This window comes from Drosophila bipectinata, chromosome 3L (assembly GCF_030179905.1).
Source record: "Drosophila bipectinata strain 14024-0381.07 chromosome 3L, DbipHiC1v2, whole genome shotgun sequence".
In the NCBI taxonomy this organism is placed as follows: domain Eukaryota; kingdom Metazoa; phylum Arthropoda; class Insecta; order Diptera; family Drosophilidae; genus Drosophila; species Drosophila bipectinata.
In genome coordinates this window covers 5250097-5272747 of record NC_091738.1, presented here as the reverse complement: position 1 = coordinate 5272747, position 22651 = coordinate 5250097, and the positions used below count along the sequence as shown (strand labels likewise).

At 45.5% G+C, this 22651-nt stretch overlaps 3 protein-coding genes across 4 annotated transcripts in view; 1 reads left to right on the top strand and 2 right to left on the bottom strand.

Annotated features, from left to right (window-relative positions):
• The window catches only part of Pura (Puratrophin-1-like), a 50851-nt gene extending 48635 nt beyond the window's left edge, over positions 1-2216 (bottom strand). For both annotated transcript variants that reach the window (XM_070279529.1, XM_070279531.1), the window contains exon 1: positions 1849-2216. In XM_070279529.1, coding sequence (XP_070135630.1) covers positions 1849-2028 — 180 coding nt within the window. In that variant the 5' untranslated portion in view covers positions 2029-2216. The remainder of the gene's footprint in view (positions 1-1848) is intronic.
• A 1779-nt stretch (positions 2217-3995) lies between these two features.
• On the top strand, positions 3996-6411 carry t-Grip84 (testis-specific gamma-tubulin ring protein 84). Its single transcript, XM_017244686.3, has one exon. The coding sequence runs from the start codon at positions 4122-4124 to the stop codon at positions 6258-6260; it is 2139 nt and encodes a 712-aa protein (XP_017100175.2). The 5' UTR covers positions 3996-4121; the 3' UTR covers positions 6261-6411.
• A 3816-nt stretch (positions 6412-10227) lies between these two features.
• On the bottom strand, positions 10228-14052 carry mmm (missing minor mitochondria). The gene is made up of 5 exons (XM_017245120.3): positions 13676-14052; positions 12947-13611; positions 12731-12884; positions 10995-12668; positions 10228-10933 (listed from the first exon to the last, which is right to left on the bottom strand). The coding sequence occupies exons 1-5, from the start codon at positions 13924-13926 to the stop codon at positions 10288-10290; spliced, it is 3390 nt and encodes a 1129-aa protein (XP_017100609.2). The 5' UTR covers positions 13927-14052; the 3' UTR covers positions 10228-10287.
• Between the last annotated feature and the right edge of the window lie 8599 nt (positions 14053-22651).

Sequence of the window (22651 nt, the reverse complement as noted above, 5' to 3'; positions counted from 1 at the left end):
CGGTATTCTACTAATCGCATTGTGGCTGAAATACTCAGAAAAATTGACAACAATATATTGGTTATTCAACTACATCATATTCCGAGCCATTTGAATATTAAAGGAAATGAAGTTGCTGACTCTGCTGCAAAAAACGCCAATACCTTGGGATCTTATCTAAATATCAGATACACGATCAATGATGCTATCACTCACATCTTCAACAGAATTAAAACTGATTGGGAGCGCGACTATAACTCTTTTTGCATAGAAAGGAATAAAGGATACTGTCTTCTATATCCATATACCTTACCCAAACCATGGTTCCAATCGGAAAACTGCAATCTTAATAGATTGCAGATCAAACAAATTAATAGAATCCTCAGCGGTCATTCTTTTGATAAATATACCCTATACAAACTAAAAGTCCATGACAGTCCCAATTGCGATTGCAATTTCAATACTATAGAGGATATTTCACACATAATTTTAAATTGTTCCAAATACGATAATATTCGTAGGAACTTCCCGCTCCTTCTAAAATACGATAACATTTATCGATTTTTTTCTCAAGAATCAGTTGAAAATTACAGCTCAATAACTAATTTCATTAAACTGGCTAATATAGATTTATAAGGCGCCTTTTAACTTCTTTATGTCACTGGAGATAATTAATACTATTAACTATGGATAACTATTAACAACCAGCATGCGCATGTATTAACACGGTCACTTTAAATAGTTGACTATCGCATCTATCTTCATTATCGTTTATTTCCCATCCACATCATCAAGCCTCAAGTCATATTAATATAAATAATTTGTTCACATTGTCATAACAAGTATCTTGGAATTTTTTAATTTCACACATAGGCGTTGGCGTTTACCCGTCTTCACGGGACGGCCAAGGAATTCTTCCCCCTCTACCGAGCTGGGAAGTAACTTAATCAACAAAAAAAAAAAAAAAAAAAAAAAAGAAAACTCTTTGATATGCAAAGGGTGTACGGTGTAGCCCCCCTTCTTTCTCTGAAAAATGTTTCCTCTACGTGCTCTGCTTGGGATCCGCATTGTTACAAACACAAAAATTTCGAAATCGCAGAAATGCCAACTACAAATAATTGCCAAAAATCCACCGGGGCAGAGTCAACTTTCATAAAACGCCAAAGCCCATCCATTCGATTTGCACAATTTGGGGGCTTTTAACGGCTGTTTGTCGGTCGGTTAGTTTCACATTTTGGTGGCCATCAGTTTTTTAGCATTTTGGCGTTTGTTTGAATTGATAATAGCCTGGAAGTGCCTTTCAGCCTGACAGCCATAATCGCTCAACGCCAACTTATCCCGGGTGGTTGGCGGACCCCACTTTGGGGGGTGGCCTGGTCGCTGCAACATTGGGGATGGTACCCAGAACCAAGCCTACATACGTCTGCGGCAGGTCGATGGGACACACCTACCCGGCAGCGGAAACGGAACAAAGCCTCAGACAGTCGGACCTCAGACCTCCGACCTCAGACCACGCCAGTTTTTTGATGGAGAAATTATAGCGAGTCACGCGAGTGCGAAACTTTTCTAACCCTTTTCTTGCATTTCGCCGGCTGTGCCCCGATTCACAGGAAAACCAGAATTAGCTAAAAAATTGCGCCAAAAGCTTGAAATGATTGTCTTTAATTGAATTCGCTGCCAGGCTGAATAACTTTTAATTGAATTCCGGCTAAAGACTAGCCGAATTGGGGGTGAGCTGATGACCCACTTGGGATGACTCGAAGGATCCATTACACAGAGGGAAAATTATGAAGAAAATCAACAAGTTGGAGAGTTTGAAAAGTAAAATAGGGAAATAGGAAATAGATCCTATTTTTGCAGTGTACTTACGCGACATCTACGTCGCGCCAGTCGGCGTTTAATCCACTTGAGCGCCTCCTGGCGGCCGCGGGCGAAGGACATGCTCCAGCCGCGACACAACTGGCAGATACGCAGGGCGAGGACGATGAGACGCTGCACCCAGACTCCCACTCCGCCCGCGATCCGCTGCCGGCTGGGCAGCTTGAACATGAAGCACTCTCTGCACTCGACCGGCCCACGTCTAAGGGCAATCAAATATCATAACTCCCGGGGCGTGAACTTGGCCGGAATCGGGGATCGTCAGGTATTATCCTGGGGGTTAATAGAATTTCACTTTTGTTTCGGATTCGTTTTTTTTTTGGGGGCGGTAGTACGCGGACTCGTTGTTACTTCAGTTGCGTTTGTTGTTTGACTGAGAATACGGCCGCTTTTGCCGCTCGACGTAGCTGCTGCCTTGAGTGAAAGAGAGCCGCGACACTTGAGCGGAGTGCGAGAGTGAGGGAACGCCAGTGGGTGGTGGGAGGTGGCTGTTACCAGGTGGGGACGCGGCGGTGCAGTTTCGATTGTCACCGGCGCGATACACTCACTTTTTGTTGCTTCTATTGCTTTTTTTTGTTTATACAAAATGCGTGTGGCTGGCTGGGTAAGAAAACGCCCTGCTCCTACATACATAAATAATGCAATAAGTTGGGGCGAAGGGGGGCGAAACACTTACAAAAACAAAAGCTGAAAATTGAAAAAAAAAACGAAGCGTTTTTGCAGTCCAAGCACATCGCGGATGGTTCGCTTCTCCTACCCTCCCGAGGGGCCCCATAAACGAGTACCTACACTGAGCTTTGCACTCGATTTGATTGCCTACAACAACAAAAACGTCAACAAAAACGACAACAAAAAAGCACCAACAACACGGCCGGGGAAGCCCAACTAACGGTGAAGGCGAAGGTGTTGCTGTTGTAATAGGAAATGCACGGCCTAGGCACAGTGGTATGAGAGGGATAGAAAAGGTGATCTTCTTCTATATAATCAGTGTTGCAAAGTGAACAAAAAAAAGGAGCTTTAAGAGAAGGATCACTTTAGACTTTATAACACTTGTCCTAGTAAGTTGGGGCCAATATCCCTTAACCCTTGAGCCACTGTTCTTGGATGTGTGGGCGTTTCTAGGCAATTCCTCCCCAGCCCCCCCCAAGCCCGAAGCTATAGTGCAAGTGCCGCTAGGCGACGAAGGCGAACAAGTGTTTTTGGTTACTGTGTTACAAAATGCGAAGACGCCCAAAGACTAAAGCCCATGGAACGTCCATCGAAAGCTTTTCAGATTAATGTTGCTGGCTCGTAGCTTTGTTGTTATTTACTTGCCCACGTTACTAGTGCACCTAGTAGTTGTTAGTACGGTTATTTATTTATTTATGCTAATGTTGCTGTCGACGGCAAAGCTATAGACGCCGGCAGAAGCAGAGATGGTGGCAGAGGCAGAGGATCTGAGGCTGACGTTGCATTTGCATTGTTTAGAATGAGAACAACGAGAAAACGAGCCCAACAACAAAAAGGGGGCAACACCAGCAACACCAACAGCAACAACAACACCAACCACAGTAGCAACAGAAACACGACAAGTGGCACTCACGCGACAAAAGCCCATAAATAAAGTGTTCTCATGGTTATCTTGTTCCCTGAGCGATATTTTCGAGTATCTCATATCCACTGAAAGAAATAAATAAAACATTATTCAAATATAACTAATTAGTTATCATTTCCCTTTTATTATTTCTCTCAGTGTGTCTGTATTTTTTGGATGCGGGCACATAGAAAGTTCCAAGTTCCCATCATCGGAGAAATTGATGGAGAATTCTCAGCACGTTCGGCTGTTTCTCCCTTTGATGGACAGCTGGGCGTCTCAGATGTTGCTTTTCTTATGAGTAGCACCGGCACCTGTGTCTGGAGGCTTCCCCGGAAGCCGATTCGAAGACATCACCGCTGGGTACGACTCATCACCGCTGGGTAAGAGAGTGGAGGATCCCCCCTCACCGCATAACGAATTTCAAAGCTAAATCTGATTCTCCATTGGGTGTCCAAATCCAATATGGCCTTGCAATGAAAATAGTTTTTGGAATTCTTTGAAATAAGAGCTAAGCAATACCTAAGCATAGTAGGCATTGCCTTAACATTCATTTTGATCCTTCAAACCTCCTACAGATTATTCCCAAATACTTACTAGTTTGCGTTGAATATCCGAGCATTGTTTCTTGCCAAAGTCCAAGAATTTCAAACTTCAAATATATTTCTTATTTACAAACTCCGTGCGAACTATGAATCCCCCAGAGGTGGACAAGGAGGTGGCGGACAAGGTCCGCTTTCACTTAAGCAAGGAGGAGCTGGAGCGTCAGATGCGCAACATCCACGATCGCGGGGATCAGGGAGATAGCAAGAGTCGGGCCTCAGGCAGCGGACACACAGGACGCAGTCACAGCTTGTCCTCATTGCCGGAGATGCCGCGCCAGGACTCGTGGGTATTCGAAAGTGTGGGTGGCTTTTATGTGCCAACCGAGGATCTATCCAAGATGTCGCTGCAGAAGCAGGAGCAACTGCTCATTAAGGATCTGATCTATGCCTTTTCCGGAGTGCCATCGACCCACATTAAGCCCGACATCAAGGTGGATCAGATAGCCGAGATCAGTGCCATGGACGTGTCGAAGGTGCGTTTCCGGCTGGACGATGCCTTCAGTGGCGCCTTACGCGGCATGGTCAATGAGCTGCTGCCGCTGATTGGCTACTACATCAGTGTCCAGAGCTACATCGAGGAGACCAACATGACACCGAGCTGTGGCAGGACCCGTCTGGCCTTAGCCTCCGCTTTTATGGAGTCGATGCAGCTGTACTACGACCTGCTGGCCAAACTGGAGACGGACCTGCAGGATAAGAAGTTGAACCTTAAGGAACTGGTGCGGCAGGCGCGTCCTTGGCTGGCCACCCTGAAGCTATATTCTGGAATGGCTGAAGTTGCTCGCGGAGAAGTTAACAGCGCTCAGCTTCTATCGCTTCTGGATGACAGCTTCGGGAGCCAGAAATTCACCGACCCCGAACTGAAGGTAAGGGTATCCAAGACCCTGGGCGACGTTACACGGTCTTATATGAAAATTGTGCAATTGTGGACTCAGAAGGGCATCATCTACGATACCCAGAACGAGTTCTTCGTGCACGATAACGAAAGGCCGAACTCTATGAGCAGCACTTTGCTGACCCCAGAGCAGTGTTGCTTCGATTACTGGCACCACCGATACCAGGTACTACCCGACAGGTTGCCAGACTTCCTGCTAAACCAAGGAGAACACATATTTCTGGCCGGGAAGTACCTGAATATCTTGCGGCAGTGTAATGTTACCATGAAACTAATGCAGCAGCCACTGCTGTATGTTCCCGGGGAAAGCAAACACATGGAGATTATTAAGGACAGCTACGAGCTGCCGGCAAAGAAACTGCTTGAGATCCTTATGAAGGAGCACCAATTGGCGTCGCATCTGAAAAACTTATGGGCGTATTTCCTAATGCAACGGGAGGGATTCGCGGATGCTTTGCTGAACCGTTGCCACAAGCAGCTGCAGAGGAATGTGGATAGACTGATTCCCGAAAAAATGCAATCTTTGCTGTCCGAGGTTCTGCAACAAAGCACTGATCCATTCAAGGACATGCTGCGCTGTCACCTTAAGGCCTGCGACGCGGCCACTCAATTATCAGAGCTGCACGAGTCGAAGGATACTCAAGGGGAGGTCATCGAAAATCTGAACCTATGTGGGTATGAATCTCTGGCTCTGCGCTATGAAGCCAAGTGGCCTCTGAGCTTTGTCCTCCACTCCGAGCCACTGGAAGAGCTGCAGGTGATACAGCGTGTCCTGCTCCTTCTGCGCTACGTCCGCCGCCAGCTGTCCGCATTGTGGAAGGCTCCTGTCGAGGGAGTGGGTTTGATGAAAACCGCCCAGTCTGAATACCTGCGGGAGCGTATGCATAAGTGCATGCTTAACTTGGAGAATCACATCGTCTTGTACATTTCCGAGCCCCGTTGGAAGTCCTTCATGGAGGTGGTGGACAAAGCCCAAACTATTGACGAGCTCACGAAGAAGTTCCGCCTCACCTTGAACGAGATCTTAAGGCTGGGACTTCTCTCATCAACCACAACTTATGTTAGCTCCCTGTTCACTTTGGGGCAAGTATGCCTCAATTACTGTGGCTTTGTTGAGTCCATTCAGGGTGGCAGCGATCCCGTGAAATTCCAGAAGGGAGTCCGGGAGTATGAGGACGAGTTTGGAAGCTTTGTGGCTAGCATTCTGGAGCTCGTGGGAGAACTGGCTAAAAGCAGCGCATCTGGCGGCAAGGTGGCGGAGCGGGACTCCTACAAGGAGCTACTTAAGCGTCTCGATGAGTTCGGCAAGGCGCCGAAATCTGCATCTTAAATCATCTTGACTAGATATGTTATTTAATTTTTTTTTTTAACATTTTGTCTAGCCAAATTATTTGTAACTTTTAGGTCTCTGATACACAAACGAAAAATAATTTTAGATAATCTAGACACTAGTTATGGCAAAAGGTTGATTTTTAATTGCCAAATAAATTTTAAATGAAAAACTGAAAAAGTAAAGGGATCAACGGGATCAAAGGAAACTGAAAAAGTTTCAAGGGATCCCTTGAAAATGGGGTTTACCCCTATGGGTCCACAGGGATGGCTATATCTTCCCCAATTCTCATCCGATTCTCAAGCGGAGTACCTCAAACGATTTCTAGATCAATTCTGCACCATTGTGCATCCAAATCCTGAGACAAAATATTTTTTAGATTTTTTGTCCATTTTCGTGATGGAATCCCTTCAAAATGGGGTTTTCCCCTATAGGGTCCACAGTAATGGCTATATCTTTCCCAATTCTCATCCGATTCTCAAGCGGAGTACCTTAAACGATTTCTAGACCGATTCTCCACCATTCTGCATCAAAATCCTGAGACAAAATGTTTTTTAGATTTTTTGTACATTTTTGTGATGGGATCCCTTGAAAATGGGGTTTTCACCTATAGGGTCCACAGTGATGGCTATATCTTTCCCACTTCTCATCCGATTCTCAAGCGGAGTACCTCAAACGATTTCTAGATCAATTCTGCACCATTGTGCATCCAAATCCTGAGACAAAATATTTTTTAGATTTTTTGTCCATTTTCGTGATGGAATCCCTTCAAAATGGGGTTTTCACCTATAGGGTCCACAGTGATGGCTATATCTTTCCCACTTCTCATCCGATTCTCAAGCGGAGTACCTCAAACGATTTCTAGATCAATTCTGCACCATTGTGCATCCAAATCCTGAGACAAAATATTTTTTAGATTTTTTGTCCATTTTCGTGATGGAATCCCTTCAAAATGGGGTTTTCCCCTATAGGGTCCACAGTAATGGCTATATCTTTCCCAATTCTCATCCGATTCTCAAGCGGAGTACCTTAAACGATTTCTAGACCGATTCTCCACCATTCTGCATCAAAATCCTGAGACAAAATGTTTTTTAGATTTTTTTTCCATTTTCGTGATGGAATCCCTTGATCCCTTGACCTATAGGGGTTTTCCCCTATAGGGTCCACAGTAATGGCTATATCTTTCCCAATTCTCATCCGATTCTCAAGCGGAGTATCTTAAACGATTTCTAGATCGATTCTGCACCATTCTGCATCAAAATCCTGAAACAAAATATTTTTTAGATTTTTTGTCCATTTTTGTGATGGGATCCCTTGAAAATGGGGTTTTCCCCTATAGGGTCCACAGTAATGGCTATATCTTTCCCAATTCTCATCCGATTCTCAAGCGGAGTACCTTAAACGATTTCTAGACCGATTCTCCACCATTCTGCATCAAAATCTTGAGACAAAATGTTTTTTTAGATTTTTTGTCCATTTTCGTGATGGAATCCCTTGAAAATGGGGTTTTCCCCTATAGGGTCCACAGTAATGGCTATATCTTTCCCAATTCTCATCCGATTCTCAAGCGGAGTATCTTAAACGATTTCTAGATCGATTCTGCACCATTCTGCATCAAAATCCTGAAACAAAATATTTTTTAGATTTTTTGTCCATTTTTGTGATGGGATCCCTTGAAAATGGGGTTTTCCCCTATAGGGTCCACAGTAATGGCTATATCTTTCCCAATTCTCATCCGATTCTCAAGCGGAGTACCTTAAACGATTTCTAGATCGATTCTGCACCATTCTGCATCAAAATCCTGAAACAAAATATTTTTTTGATTTTTTGTCCATTTTTGTGATGGGATCCCTTGAAAATGGGGTTTTCCCCTATAGGGTCCACAGTAATGGCTATATCTTTCCCAATTCTCATCCGATTCTCAAGCGGAGTACCTTAAACGATTTCTAGACCGATTCTCCACCATTCTGCATCAAAATCCTGAGACAAAATGTTTTTTAGATTTTTTGTCCATTTTCGTGATGGAATCCCTTGAAAATGGGGTTTTCCCCTATAGGGTCCACAGTAATGGCTATATCTTTCCCAATTCTCATCCGATTCTCAAGCGGAGTACCTAAAACGATTTCTAGACCGATTCTCCACCATTCTGCATCAAAATACTGAGACAAAATATTTTTTAGATTTTTTGTCCATTTTCGTGATGGGATCCCTTGAAAATGGGGTTTTCCCCTATAGGGTCCACAGTAATGGCTATATCTTTCCCAATTCTCATCCGATTCTCAAGCGGAGTATCTTAAACGATTTCTAGATCGATTCTGCACCATTCTGCATCAAAATCCTGAGACAAAATATTTTTTAGATTTTTTGTCCATTTTTGTGATGGGATCCCTTGAAAATGGTGTTTTCCCCTATGGGTCTACAGGGATGGCTATATCTTCCCCAATTCTCATCCGATTCTCAAGCGGGGTATCTTAAACGATTTCTTTCTGGGTTGATTCTCCACCATTCTACATTTAGATTTTTTGCCCATTTTCGTTATGCGATCACTAAAAAAAAGAGGGGTTTCCCTTATAGGATCCTGTTTTTTTTTTGTGAGCTTTGGGAGCCAAGATAGCTATTTATACTGCTAGTTAACGGACCAAAAGTATGAATATCTGTTAAGAAAGGAAACTTTATTAGCTCAAGGATTTCAAACAATGGAAATAATTTTATTTTATGTTTCCTCAACTCATAACCCCATCTCGTTGGCTGCAACAGGTCTGGGTCTGGACTCCTCCGAACTCTGCGAGTACCCCCATCAAGTTTGGTTTAAGTATGGCATATAGGTTCGACACCTGTAACTTCAGACCCCTTTTCTTGCGGATCAACCATACTGCTGGCCAACTTACAATGGGCGTGAACAATCGATGTGTGTGCGAGTGCTTAGCTTACATTTTCGGGGGGACTTTGAGGGGCAAAGGCGCTTATGCCGAGTCACGGGGGCTAGTGCATCGAATCTGGCAATTTGCATAAGATCGTAAATTATTTTAAATGGCGGTAAACAGATTTTAATGCATCTCGCTGGCCGTTTGGCTGCCTGGCCGCTTGGCGTCTTGGCCAGTCGGCTGCCAATTTAAATTCAAAGGCCAATTGTTATGTAAATGCACTTGCCTCACTTGCAGACGCAGACGCACGCAAGCGCACAAAATTTGTATTAATAAATAAAAGGAAACTCTCCGGCTCCAGAAATCACTTAATACTTATCGCTTTAAGGACAACAGGTGGTCGAGGCTGAGGCTGACGGTGATGACGCAACAAAACGGAGCTCCTACTCCAACTTCGACTCCAACAAAAAAGCGCCCAGAGCGGGCCAATAATAATGCACTCGAAATTATGGTAAAGTTCAGATACATTGCTTCCGAAATGTATATCATTATCTGCTTGCGAAAATGATGGACTGCCGCTGTCGGTTTGCATTTAGCCGAATGCTTTTGGCCCGGCTGAATGGAGTTCACTCCGAGTTGGCTGCAGTTTTGAGTGGACTGATGTGGAGGTATTGTGTAAAGTGACCGGCCAATACGAGTCCCGGCAACGGTCGTGGGAATTCCGCAAGCTGCGCTTTTGAAGATCGTGGAATGGGTGGTACTGCAAAAGAGGGCAGGTTTATTAAACCCGTGGCACGCCTCATCCGCACGGGATGACTTCATTTAGAAATGACTAGAAATGTCATAAACTTGAACCCGCCAGCTGGCCGCTAAGCGGAAGTACGGCTTCAAGGTTCACCGGGCCCCTAATTGAGAGCCAAAATTTTTTTTGGCAAGCGACCAGAGGCAGTCAACCGTTTAGCCAGGTGGGTGGGTCAACCGATTGAGGGTCGGTGGCTCCTCACTTTGAATGGCCAAGTCTGAATAACTGTTTAGATGGGAGAAATGTCAGTTTAAGTCAATAGGTTCATGGTTAAATATCAAGAGATAGTCAAACACTAAGATTAGTTACTGAAAGAAACATTTATTAACGATTTGGAAGGACAAATTAGAAGGATTTAGAACTAATCATCGTCTTCATGGATATCTATCGCCACAACAAGAGTCGTGTCAGATCTAGTCTTGGTTGCGACCGTCACCCGAGGATCCAAACCATCCTCATCGTTGAGTCCTTGGAGGAACTCATAGCCAAACTGGCACTCGTTTAGCTCACCATTCTTGACCTTCTCCTGATACCAGAGCAGGCGATCCGTGTTCCCGCCGAGCGACTGATCGAGCAACTGGCGGCGCTGTCGCCCCCGCTCCAGAAACTCGATGTAGTCAATCGACTTGAACTCGTTAAACATGCCCAGGATCTCCCAGGAGTCGGCAGCCACCTGCTCGTAGGTGTCCGCTAGCTCTACTTCCCGCTTCACCCGCTCCTGTATCATCTCGTTGCGTTGGAAGTCCGGTATTTCGGCGGGCAGGATGCGAGCTCTAATGGCGGCTATGTCTTGTTCCACCCGCGACAGCACATCCAAGTGAGACTTCTTTTTGGCTGCCTCATAGGCCTGCTTCTCCTTCTCCAGTGCCGTCTCGCGAGCCAGCTTCTCGGGATCCATCTGCTTGCGAGACATTAGAATGGTCATCATTCGATTCAGATTCAACTCGTCCCACTTGACAGCCATTCTTTCGTTGTAGTTCAGTCCTGCGTACGCCTTTTTGGTTCCCCTAAGGAATAGAGTAAATAAAAGCCTTCCTTCAAAGTGAAGGATTATGTCCAAGTACTTGCCCTTTCTTTTCCTCGCCACCCTCTTCGTCGGCCTTTCGCTTCCGCGAGGCGAACTGCTCCTCTTTCTCCAGACGCTCCATTTCCTTGCGAGTCTCCGCCTCCGCCTCACGCTTCGCTTCGATGATGTCTTTGTTGAGTTCGTAGTACTTCTGCTCCCATGCCTGGATGCCCACCTTGCGGCGCTCCTCCTTGAGGACATAGTTCATCAGCTGCTGCAGTTCGTTGGGGAGCGGCACATCGAAGGTGTGTGGCAGCTTCACCATGCGGATGCTACTGTTGTAATCCCCGATCCCCAGGATCTTGTAGGGCAGCGAGGGTCGGTGCTCCGAAATGCTGGTGATGATTCCTCCGCCGAGGATCTCGCTCAAGCAGGCGTCGTCATCGCGAGATAGAATATCCCAAGCTTCCAGGATACCATCCATCCTGGTTAAATACAAAACTGCTGGGCGGGTTTCGCTCCAGGCCACAGCGGTGAGATCACAGCCCCGCTGCCTCCAGAAAATGGGTGAATACGGATAGTCCTCCTTCCAGATGGCCAGGATAGTTCGTCCTATGGATGCGAAGAGCTCCGGATAGAAGGGATTCTTGCGCATCATCACCACCGGACCATCGTGAACCATGGCGAAGGGGATTGAAGTGTTGATGGTCTCCGTGGGGTCGCCCTCGGTGTAGATGCCCTGCCACTCGATCCGGCTGACGTGCCCGTAGAAGGTGGACACTATCATGCTCTGCCTCAGGGACGGTGGATCCTTGGCGATCAGCTTGATGGGATAGTTGGAGGGGTTGGAGTGGATTAGCTTCATATTCGGGGTGAGGCACGAAAAACACGAGGTGTCGGCTATGATCCCAGTTAGTGGCTCTGCAAAGCTAATGTTGTAGGTCGGTTTGATGCTCAGCGACTTGAAGGCGGACTCGTGGGAGGACAACTCCTTGGGGAGCATGCGATTTCGCATCTTCTCCTTCGCTGCCTTAGCCGCGCCGCCCTCCAAATCCCAGAAACTCACTGTCCCGTCGAAAGAGCACGTCACAAAGAACTTGTGGGTGACCCGCATATCCGGATCATTGTAAACTTTGCCGAAGTGGTTGAGGTATATAGAACGACCCAGCCAGTAGAAGCCGGTGATTTGACCCTTGGGCGATAAGTCCAGAGGCGAAATGGTGGCCGGGGTAATCAGGTTGTCCTCAAGGTCGATGGTCCAGTTCAGGAACTCGCCAAGCATAGTCCGATACTTGGACTGGGCTGCCGTCAAGTACTCCTCCTCTTCCAGCTTCTCGCAGCGCCCCTGGAGATCCCAGATCACAATCTGACCATTTCGGCAACCGCCAATCAGTACATCGCCATTCGAGGGGCAAAAGGTCAGCTGTGTTGTCTCGATGGGGGCCTCAAACTCCAGTTTGTAGTCGAGATTGTCGGAAAAACTCCACAGCAGTACTGGATTGGGCTCCAAAACGGCCCGCTGCACATAATCCACCCTTTCGGAGGCCTCATTCACGGTGGCCGGAGTGCTAAAGGCATAGGAAACCGCAATCAGCCCGGAGAGCTTCGGATACCAGTCCTGGCCGGCCACAAAGCGTTTGTTGCTCTTGGAGATATTGGCGAAACATAGAAACTCCTGGAGGTAGGGATTTGTGTACTGAACCACCTGCCGGTTTGAAATCATGGTGTAGTCATCCCTAGAAAGTGCGGAAAGTGGTTAGAGCCCTGGAAAGGCGTAGAGGAAAATCTATCTATGTACCTATAACAATCGATCTGATTGAAATCCAGAGTATTGAGCAGCAGTTGAATTTGGGCGGACATTTCTGGAGGTGGCTTTTCAACGGGCACATAGTTCTTTTGGCTTTTCTTCTTTTCCTCCTCCTCGTCCACTACGGACTCGTCCAGCTCCAGATCTATAATGAGATAAATACTAGAATGTTTTAAAGCCCAAAAGCCCAAAAAGCCACAAACCCACCATCATCATCAATCTCGTAGAGGTATTGGGACCAGGCGTTGGAAGGGAATGTGGGATTGGTTTGCTGTTCCCGATCCAACACGGCTGGAGCCGACTGGATGGCGACGTTGATCCTTTTCTTGGTCACATTATCCCACTTGACGTTCTCGTTGGGCAGGAGCTCGATAACGCCATCCCTCACGTCCCGGGTCATTCGGTGTGAGAAGGCTACGTGGCGCGGTTCCTGGATGGGGTACACGCTCTGGATCTCCACGTCTATGGGCTCGTCTCTGAAGTGTTCCACCAAGATGGTCATCTCGTCCTCGGTGCCCTGACTCACCCACCGACGGGGCTTCTTGCGCAGGCGTCGCTGCATCCTCCACCGATCAAAGTGCTCCATGTTCTGGATGATTCCCATAGCTAGCTTGGACTCCTTTATGCTCGAGTAGCAGATGAACGGATCGCCCTCTGGGGGATCATCTTCTGCCTCAGTCAGGATGGGGCAGAAACCGAGGAGAACGTAGTGATCGGGATTGAAGTTCTTGAACTTTTTGACCAACTCCGTCGCGTTCTCAAGCTCGTCGAAAAGGACATCGCGCAGATCTTTGAACTGGACCTGCTTCCAGGGGAACTCCTGAGTGACATTGATGCCCACCTCGATCTTCAGGACTTTCTGAGCCCTCTCTCTAGATGGATGAGGGGATTACTTGATGAAGAATGAGCTCTGAATGGCTTAAGTATGTAACTTACGAAACCATGATTTTCTGGCAGCTGGGCAAGTTCATGAGGGTTCGCCAGGACTCCTGAATATTGTAGAGGTTTCGCAGGTCACCGACTTCTTCATCGGAGTCGGGCTCCTTGAACTTCTTCAGGTAGGTCTTGTGCTTCTTGCTTGCGATTGGGGCTGAGGAGGCTGCAGCCTCCGATGGTTCACCCTCGGGTGGAGTTCCGATATCACTGTCCAACCGGACCATCGAGGGCATGTTTTCTACCGTCGACATGTTGGATTTTGGTTTCTATTCCGGTACCAGGTTAACGTTGTCTATTTCTGCCGGGGTTTCGCTTGACGGTTCCGTCCGATTCGTTTGTTTATTTGTTTATTTCCCACTGACAGCTACGGAGCACAAAACCCTGTCATGGCAATCCGGGGCATGCGCACCGAATCAGTCGAGCTTGTCGGTCGAGTTTCTCTCGAAGATCGTCCTGGCAACGCGGACGCACATAAACAGAATCAAGTCGAGGCATTTTCACTCATTTACATGGCCTGGCAATTTTTCCTCAACAATTTTTGAGTGGGTGATTGCCTTGTTGTCTTGTTTTTTTGGCCAAAGATGCTGGAATTGAAACTGAAACCGAAACCGAAGCTGGAGCTGGGGCTGCAGTCTATGTCTGTATGTTGTTGGTGCATTTCACATCATTATCTTTGACCAAATACGGAACTATGCGCAAAAAAACGCAATTGTGTGTCACTCACGGGGACGTCAAGACCGCAGCCACTGGTGCTGGGTGCTGCCACTGCCACACAAAAATATGTGTTTCTTGCGACGGCGATCTGTGGCGGTTGTTGTCCGAGTCCCAGTGACCCTCGCGCCCTCCGCCCCAAGGCCAACAGGCGCTGGCCAACCCGACGACGAGATCGGTTCAACAAACGCCACAAAGGAAAGTCTCCCAGTTGACGCACTACGCAATCGAAATCGAAAGTTCTCTGATGGACAGCTGCAACAGAGTCGAGTCAATGCACCACCAATGCACCGCCGTGTGGCGGTTCAGTGGTTCGCCGTTGAATGCCACATGAGTGGCACACATTTAATGGATGCACGTCGCTCACTTTCATTCTGGGCGTCTTTTTATTTATTTTGTTTCTTGCTTGTTTACTTTTTTTTTTAGTTTTTTGCCCAACTTTCGATTTTAAATGCAATTTATGCACCTGTCACTCATCCCGCTGATAACTGGCAACTCCGATTAGCCACACTCCGGCAATTGTGCGAGTACCTACTGCTACCCTGTGGCAAGTAGCAAGTAGCAAGCAAGTTGCAAGCTGCAGCCGCGCCACAAAAGCCAATAAATCACTGGACAAATTGTTGACAAAACATTTCGTAATTTAAATAAAAGAAAAAAGTGGCGACAAGCTGCCGATAGTCGCCGAGCGATAGTTGGTGGCATGCCACAAATACTGCCCAGGCCGGGCAACTTGAGGAAGTGGATCCGTCTCCCACTTACCACAGTGCCCCTCACAACAATGACAATAGTGCCACAATGGAGGTAGCGCTGGGGCAGGCCGATAATTTTCTGATTGGCAACTTTGCATAAATTTTAAAGACATGCATGGGGAGAAGTTTGGGGTGACTGGGGAAAAATCATTCAAAGCAGACCCAGCTACCTCCCTGACCTTTTCAACACCTTTCGGTTGAACAATCAAAGGTTCAAAGCCACAAATCGAAGATAAAATACACTAGAGATACGAAAGTTATAGAGAAAGAATCATGGAAAGTATTTAAATTTATGGATATCTTAGAGATATTGTAGCAAAGCTAAAGCTAAAACTAAAACTTAAGCTATAACCATTAAAATGTATACATTTCAGGACACATTCCAGGTGCTTAGCTGGTAGCCGGAGTGTTAAAAGTCAGCGCCTCATAATCACCTTAGAGGGTATTACAGACGCCTGGGCCTTGCCGCAATCATAATCGCCCGAAAGTCGTAGGCAATGGCCAGCACCACCGTGCAACATCGGCCTTAGCTGCCACAGACAGTCAGCAGACTAGAGTCGTACAACTGGCGACAAAATTTTGCATGTTCGTGGCGCTGTCACCGAATCTCCTTGGCTGGCTTTGGCGGATTGGGGAATGTATGCAAAAAGGTGCTAAAAAGATCAGAGGCAGCGATTTATCTTCATTTGCATTTGACGTCGCTGGCTGTGTGTCAAAAAGGTGTTAAGTGCCAGGCAGCAAAGGCGGCAGCCAACAGGCGGCAGGAGGCAGGAGACTGCCAAGCTAAAAAAGCCAAAAAAAAACCAAACCAACTTTCGGCACCGCTTTTGATGACAGCGACAACAACAGTAGCCGATGCGCATAATTTTCTATATTTTATAACTTTGCGGTTGCCGAAAAAATTCCGTGTCGCGGCCAGAGGGTTGGAGGTGTTTGGAAAACTCTGTTCACATAGTGGCACATCAATCCGTTGAACCGAGCCGCGACCGCCCAATAAGGCGAAAACCCCCCAGCACGAACCGTTATTATGGCCAGGCAAATTTGCCAAAAAGCCACCGCCAACAATGGCCAATTCTACTAGTCGAGGGGCCAACACCACAACACAGCAGACTCAGTGGCCAAAATAAATCCAAAAACCAAAACCAACTGAACTGAACTGAACTGAGCTAAAGCGTTAGATAGTCGCACCGATAAAAGGGACATGAAATTCAAATTTGAGCCGCAAATTTGCCTACCGACTTATCAGTCGAGTGAAATTTCCAACTATGTAAGCCGTAAACGGCTTCCGTATTACGGCGTTTTGTGAATTATGTGAGAAATTTGTTTTTGGGGCTAAATAGTTAGCCGCCACCCGGCCACATGGCCACTCGGCCACCCGGCAGTGCAACATGGCGTATGAGCAACGCTCCAAGAAGGAAATGCTTAAAATCAAATTAGGCCAGTATTCTTGTCGATCTCTTGCGATAAAATCAATTAATTTTTATCATATTTGGTTGTTACTTTTTTTTCTTTGAAGTAAAACAGACTCTGTTCCCATGGAAAATGGAGGTAATTGCTTACAAGTGTAAGAGCCAACAGACTGTGAAAATATCGCTTGATTTTAATAAGCAACTGGCAAGAAAACATTGCAAAGTCTTAACGAGAGGAAGCTTTTAAATTGGTGAAAGGGAAATTGCCGACAAACGACTGAAAAGAGATTTACAGTCCCTCCCGTAATTATAATTATATGTGGAGCAGAAAAATCAGTTAATTTTTTGGCAATAAAGAGGCTTACAAGTAATATCTTTATTTTGTAAAAAGAAAGTTCCTAATCTCCCACTATAATACCCCTAATGTCCTATTAAAGACCTGAAAATTAGAACCCACCTTGACTAAACCTACGACCGCATCGGATCGTAATTGAAGTGGAAAAACTCCCAGAGATCGTGGCAGATTGCAGGCTCTCCATGTGGCGGGCGTGTGACAATGATAATCCCCCGAGAAATATGCACACAAATTAGGTATGCATGTGGCCTAGGCCAGGTATCGGGCGGTGGGTGGGGCACCTATCCAGCCATCCAAAGGTGCCTTGGCCATTGTTGGCATATTTAAAGTTGTAAAATAGCAAACAAAACACGTTTGACCGACATTCGTGACCAAAAGTGCGGCTGCCGTTGGATTTGGCTTTAGTTTCGGTTGGGTATTGGAATAGGAATTGGGATCGGAGGCTGGGGCTGAACCAGGATTTCAATTTCAATTTCGATTTCGCTCGGCCCGGCGACAAATGTGGTCTGCACCCCTACTCCAGCCCCACTAACCGTGTGACTACTTTGGCAAATGAAAATGCTTAGAAGATAAAAAAAAAAACAGAAAAAGTATTCAAGTCGGAATGAGCAAAGCTGCAAAGCCAAAATAATTTATGATGCACTTTTTTCAGTTCGTCCGTGGTAGTGCCTCCACTTGGTGGATAACTTTGGATACAACTGTGACTCACGGGGCGCTCCGTTCGCCGCCAGGTGTCGCTCAAACAAAAGTGAAACCATTCTGTGTCCCTCCCAAAGGTACCACAACATCAACAAACTGGAAACAGGAAAATGGAAAGAAACAAACCCACAGAGACCGCAGAGACCCTAAAATATGGCGCATTTGATATTTATGATTGTCTGCGTTTTAGCGTTTTAATCACATGGCCAGGGTGCACTGACCTGCAGCAACCTACCTACGTACGGGTACTTGGGGCAGCAATGCTACTTGCAACAACCAGCTACCGAATTGCGGTGAAAATCCCTCGCAGTTTCAATTGACTGGCACTGAAAAAAAATTTAAGCCAGCGGGGTTTATAAAAAGGGTTTATATATTTTAGGTACTTCAACCTATTCTGAAGAGATTTCCCACCTTTGCTTTATTTTCCTACCCTTGATGTCCTTATAGTTATTTTAATGAAATATTTCGATCCGTGTAGCTAGTGCCCACGGCCCAGCTAACTATGTTAAACAGCGAAATCAGACTCGGGCCAAGACTTGAAGACTCAGGACCTGGTCGGGCTCATGACTCCCAGCGTCATCAAGATAAAGCGCATGACATACGGCGACAAGAAGCTACCAGAGCGTGCTCCGGCCCCTGTGCCTCTGGATTGGATTTTCCTCCTAGGAGGAGGTCGCTGCATCACGGCCAGCTCTGAAGTTTGGGCCACAAGCCAACCAACTATCCAGCTATCCAACCAGCCGAGAGTCTCGGCCACAAGCTCTGTGACCAAATTTGGTCAAACGTGCAACATTTCAGCCGCACGCTGTCAAACTTTTGGCGTAGAAAGCGAAACTTTGCTCGACTCCTCCATGGGCTGAGGTAATCCAGGCTACTGGTGACGAGAATTACGAGAATGTGGCAACCGAAAAGGAAAGTGACTACTAACACTGACGTATTTCGGTGGCGGCTTTGAACCCGATTTTCCGCAGAAAACTTCAATCGCTCGGAGGTCTCATAAATCATTTGGCCGAATCAAGGTCCAAATAATGGGAGAGACAATTTGTTTTATAATCGTTGAATGCGCTTGTTTTTCCTCAGCGCCACAGATGACATCACTCCACCGGCACTGGCAGAGTAGATGGTTATATCTGGCGATCATTACGATCTTGTCGGAGGCTGCTGCCTGGCCGGCGATTCCCCCCCACTTGGCGACGTGGCAACATCAGCATTAACGCGGCCCACGCGGCGAATGTGTAATCAATCAACTGGCCATCGTGGTGGCCAAGGAGTGGTCCCTCCCGCTGGTTTCACCCCCCCTCTTCGGTTAACCCCAGTTCCCCCTTTGCTAATGGACGCACAGTGTCAGGGGCATTTGCAGGTTGCAGGTTGCACGCTGCCACTGGCCCCGGCCCCCTGCCCCCTCACGTTGCAAGTTGCCAGTTATGGGGCCCATTTGATAGACACCACATTGGATGTTGCCAGTGCGTCATTAGAGGGCGTAATTACATTTTTATTGAAGCCTCCACAAACACAAACACACACGCACACACTCCACAGGTGTTGCACTTTCCAGTTGTATCTTGGGAGGAAACGGGGCAGAGGGGGACCAATGTGCCAAATGGAAAACTCCCATGAAAATTAAGGCTCGTTTCCGGTGTTCACAAAAATACAAAAAAAAAGTATCAAAAATTTACATAGTTTACCGCCCCCGATGGCAATTTTAATGATTAATTTTCTCAGGCTCCAAATAAATGACAATGACGATCGAAAAAGGCAACTCCAGAAGCTTATTGAAAGGAGATAATATGAGAAGACTTAAATGTACTTATTTTCATATTAAATATTTAAGATAATCGTCTAAAAAATTGAAATATATTTATAAGAAAGACTCTCACTTAAAAGGACAATAGTTCCAAAAGTACTTTATCCGAATGGCTTGGCCATATGTACCCCATTTAGGTTCTAGGGTATTGCAATGCCTTCCAGTGATTCAAGTATTTTGGCCAGAACTCTACTCAGATCGATATAAATCTACAATTTTAATTTTATTTGGCAAGCATTCGGAATAGCTGGGGAATATATATGAATGCTGGTGACGATAAACATCGACGGGCACGACTCATACCCGTTGCCACTGCCAGAAGTTATAGTTGGCCTGGCCAAGAACTAGTGCCTGCTGCCTGACATTTTCATGGGTGTGTTGGCCAGATCAAAACAAAGCCAGATATCGAGCCCCTCCAAGGGGCTGCACAAAAAAAAGGTCAACAGGCAGCAATCAAAATAGCTGAAAATAACTCAATTTTCTGGAGCAATTAACATGCTGCGACTGTGGCCGACTGATTTTGGGATAAGCCCACACATTTGACGTCTTGGCCGGATTGGCCAGATTAACCGTTTTGGCGGCAAAACTTGAATGATTGCCGCCTATATGTGCATGATGAAAAATTGCATGTAATTAACAGTTAATAATCAAAAATCTGAAAAAATTACGTATACGCATGCGTGGCCGAGTCGAAGCAATTAATTTGGCCATCGATTTTGGCCACCGTCTCTGAGGCACTCGCTTTTTTTTCTTTCTCATTCATTTAAGCCGCCTTCCCAGCCACGTTTGGCCTTTATGACTTCCAGCAAAGTGGCCGGCGAGATGGGAGAAGATGGCCAAAAACAGCTTCACCCGCAACGAAAGTTTCGCATTCTTTCGCCCGCCTGAGTGAAATGAAAAGTGAAATTATTTATTATTAATGAAATTAATATATAATCATGATTATATTTTTTGATGCTGTAGTTGTTGGTGCATTTTTGGGTGCGTATGCTCTTTGTTTTTGTGCGACAGCAGCACGTACATATGTTAAATCACAAAAAAGCGACGATAAATAACCAACAAAACGCCATGACCGAGTCCAACACGTTTCGCAGCAGCAGCAGCCTGCGAGAGAGATGTGAACAAAAATATTGCCACAAAAATAAAAAACAAAATAAAATACTTTGGCCAGGCTTTAAAAAGTTCACTTTCGTTTGTGTCCAAAAACTACATTATACATGGCATCTGCTTCCAGCTCCCAGCTCCCAGCCAGCCAGCAAGTCAGTCGTATGATAATGAACACGTAAAATTGGGGGGAAAATGTTCGAAAAAATTGTACAAGAAACAGAAACCAGTTGCTGCACCAAAAAGCATTGCAAATCGGTGGCAGATGCTTCCAGAGGAAGGATGAGGATGTCTTGTTGGGATGACATGCTGAAGGTCGCGAAGGACGAGTGCGGCTTCATAAATTTGGACAGTCTCACATGTTATTCAGGTGCACTCACTCTCCAAAGGCTATAAAAAAGAAGGGATAATAAAGTTAAGAACCCAGTGTATCTAATCCCAAGGGCTTGCTCTTGATTTAAGGCAAATAAATCTAAGCCTAACGACCTTACTTGACAGAAGTAGTTCTCTTTTAAATATCCATTAAAATGGTAGGGCACTGATTGCAAATAATACCTTACAATCATGCATCTAACTGAAATTTGGTTAAGTAATTTGCCATAAACCATCAAATAACTACATACAACTTAATTTGGCTTAATGGCATTCATAAATTGCACCCTATAAAAATCAAATAAACCCCAACAGTTTCCTCACACATTGAACCGAAAGCGGGGGGCCTTTCATTGCGTTACAAATTAAATTCCAAATTTATGCGATTTCAATTTCCTTGTGGCCTTTTTAATTAAAACATAAATATTTATATGGAATATTTCGCAGCATACCCACTCTCCTGGTGGCAGACACACTTGCTGCCACATAGCAGATTACGAGCTTGGCCAAAATTAATTCAGCAAATAAATAATAAAATCATTTACAATATAATTGCAACGGGCCAACAAAAACACTTTCACCTTCGCCACGGATCCAGACATGAGTGCTGGTACTGATGCTGTGACGACCGGGACGGGGGTGTCTTTCGTTTTGGTTTGGTTTTTGGTTTTTAGTTTTGGCTTTTAAGTTTTTAGCCTTTTTGTGTGGCGTTTGCCACTTCCAGCCATGGTTCAAGACATTGCCGTTGCCGTTTTTATTTATGCTTTGTGGGTGTTCAACATGCACCATTTGACTTTTTACCACTGTTTTTCCTTGCCACGGCACTGGCTCTGCCGCATAAACATATTTATGCACTAAATCGTCAGGCCTTTATGGCATTAAGCTGTGCCAGAGCTTGCAATTAGCCAGCTCGGAGTTGGCCAGAAAAAAAAACAATCATTTGATGGATTAAAGTATCCACACCCACATCGTGGAAAATCACTGATCAACATCTCAATAGAATCTGGCATTTTCACCTGCCTCGCCGCATTCAATTAATTAGCCATTAAATATTTGATTTGCACTGAGCCCATACATAAAACATAACAAACTCTATAACGAGGCCTGAAATCTTGATGCCAAAGACAATGTGCCAGGGTCTGTCTGGGGAGTTTTCTGATTGGCCAAGATAAGCTGTCTAAACAATAATTTGCACAGTGGCTTTGGGCTTTAAAATTCAAGGAAGTCTTCTTTATTAAGTATTTAGTTTTCAGTAAAAGTTTTATTATTATTTTATAATTATTATAAACATTAAAATCTTAAGTGCTTAAAGTCACTACCCTTCTAATTATAATTGCTTCAGTGTCCTACTGTGGAAGTTGGAAACTCACTGACTGGCTGCCTGGTGGCTCATAACTCATTACTAAGTGGCAAGCATTTGTTATGTGGCACAAAATGCCAATGAACTCGTGTTCGGTTTCGGCTTTATCGGATATCATTCCGCTTAGAAACGAAGCGTCCGGCGTTACAAAGAAACGGAAGCGTCCTCAAACTTAATTTGCAGCCACTTGACATGCATATCCAGACACTTACAAAAAAAAATTGATACCTCATACCAGATCACAAATATCATAAATATTTTTTGATATAATAATACAAAAACAATATAGATTTTTACTGAGTAAAAAATTATGTTTGATTTTATAATTTTAAAATATATTTTGAACAGTGTTTTTGGGAGCAACAATTCGAGATGCATTCGAAGGCCGTTCATGGCCTGACAATATGCGAACA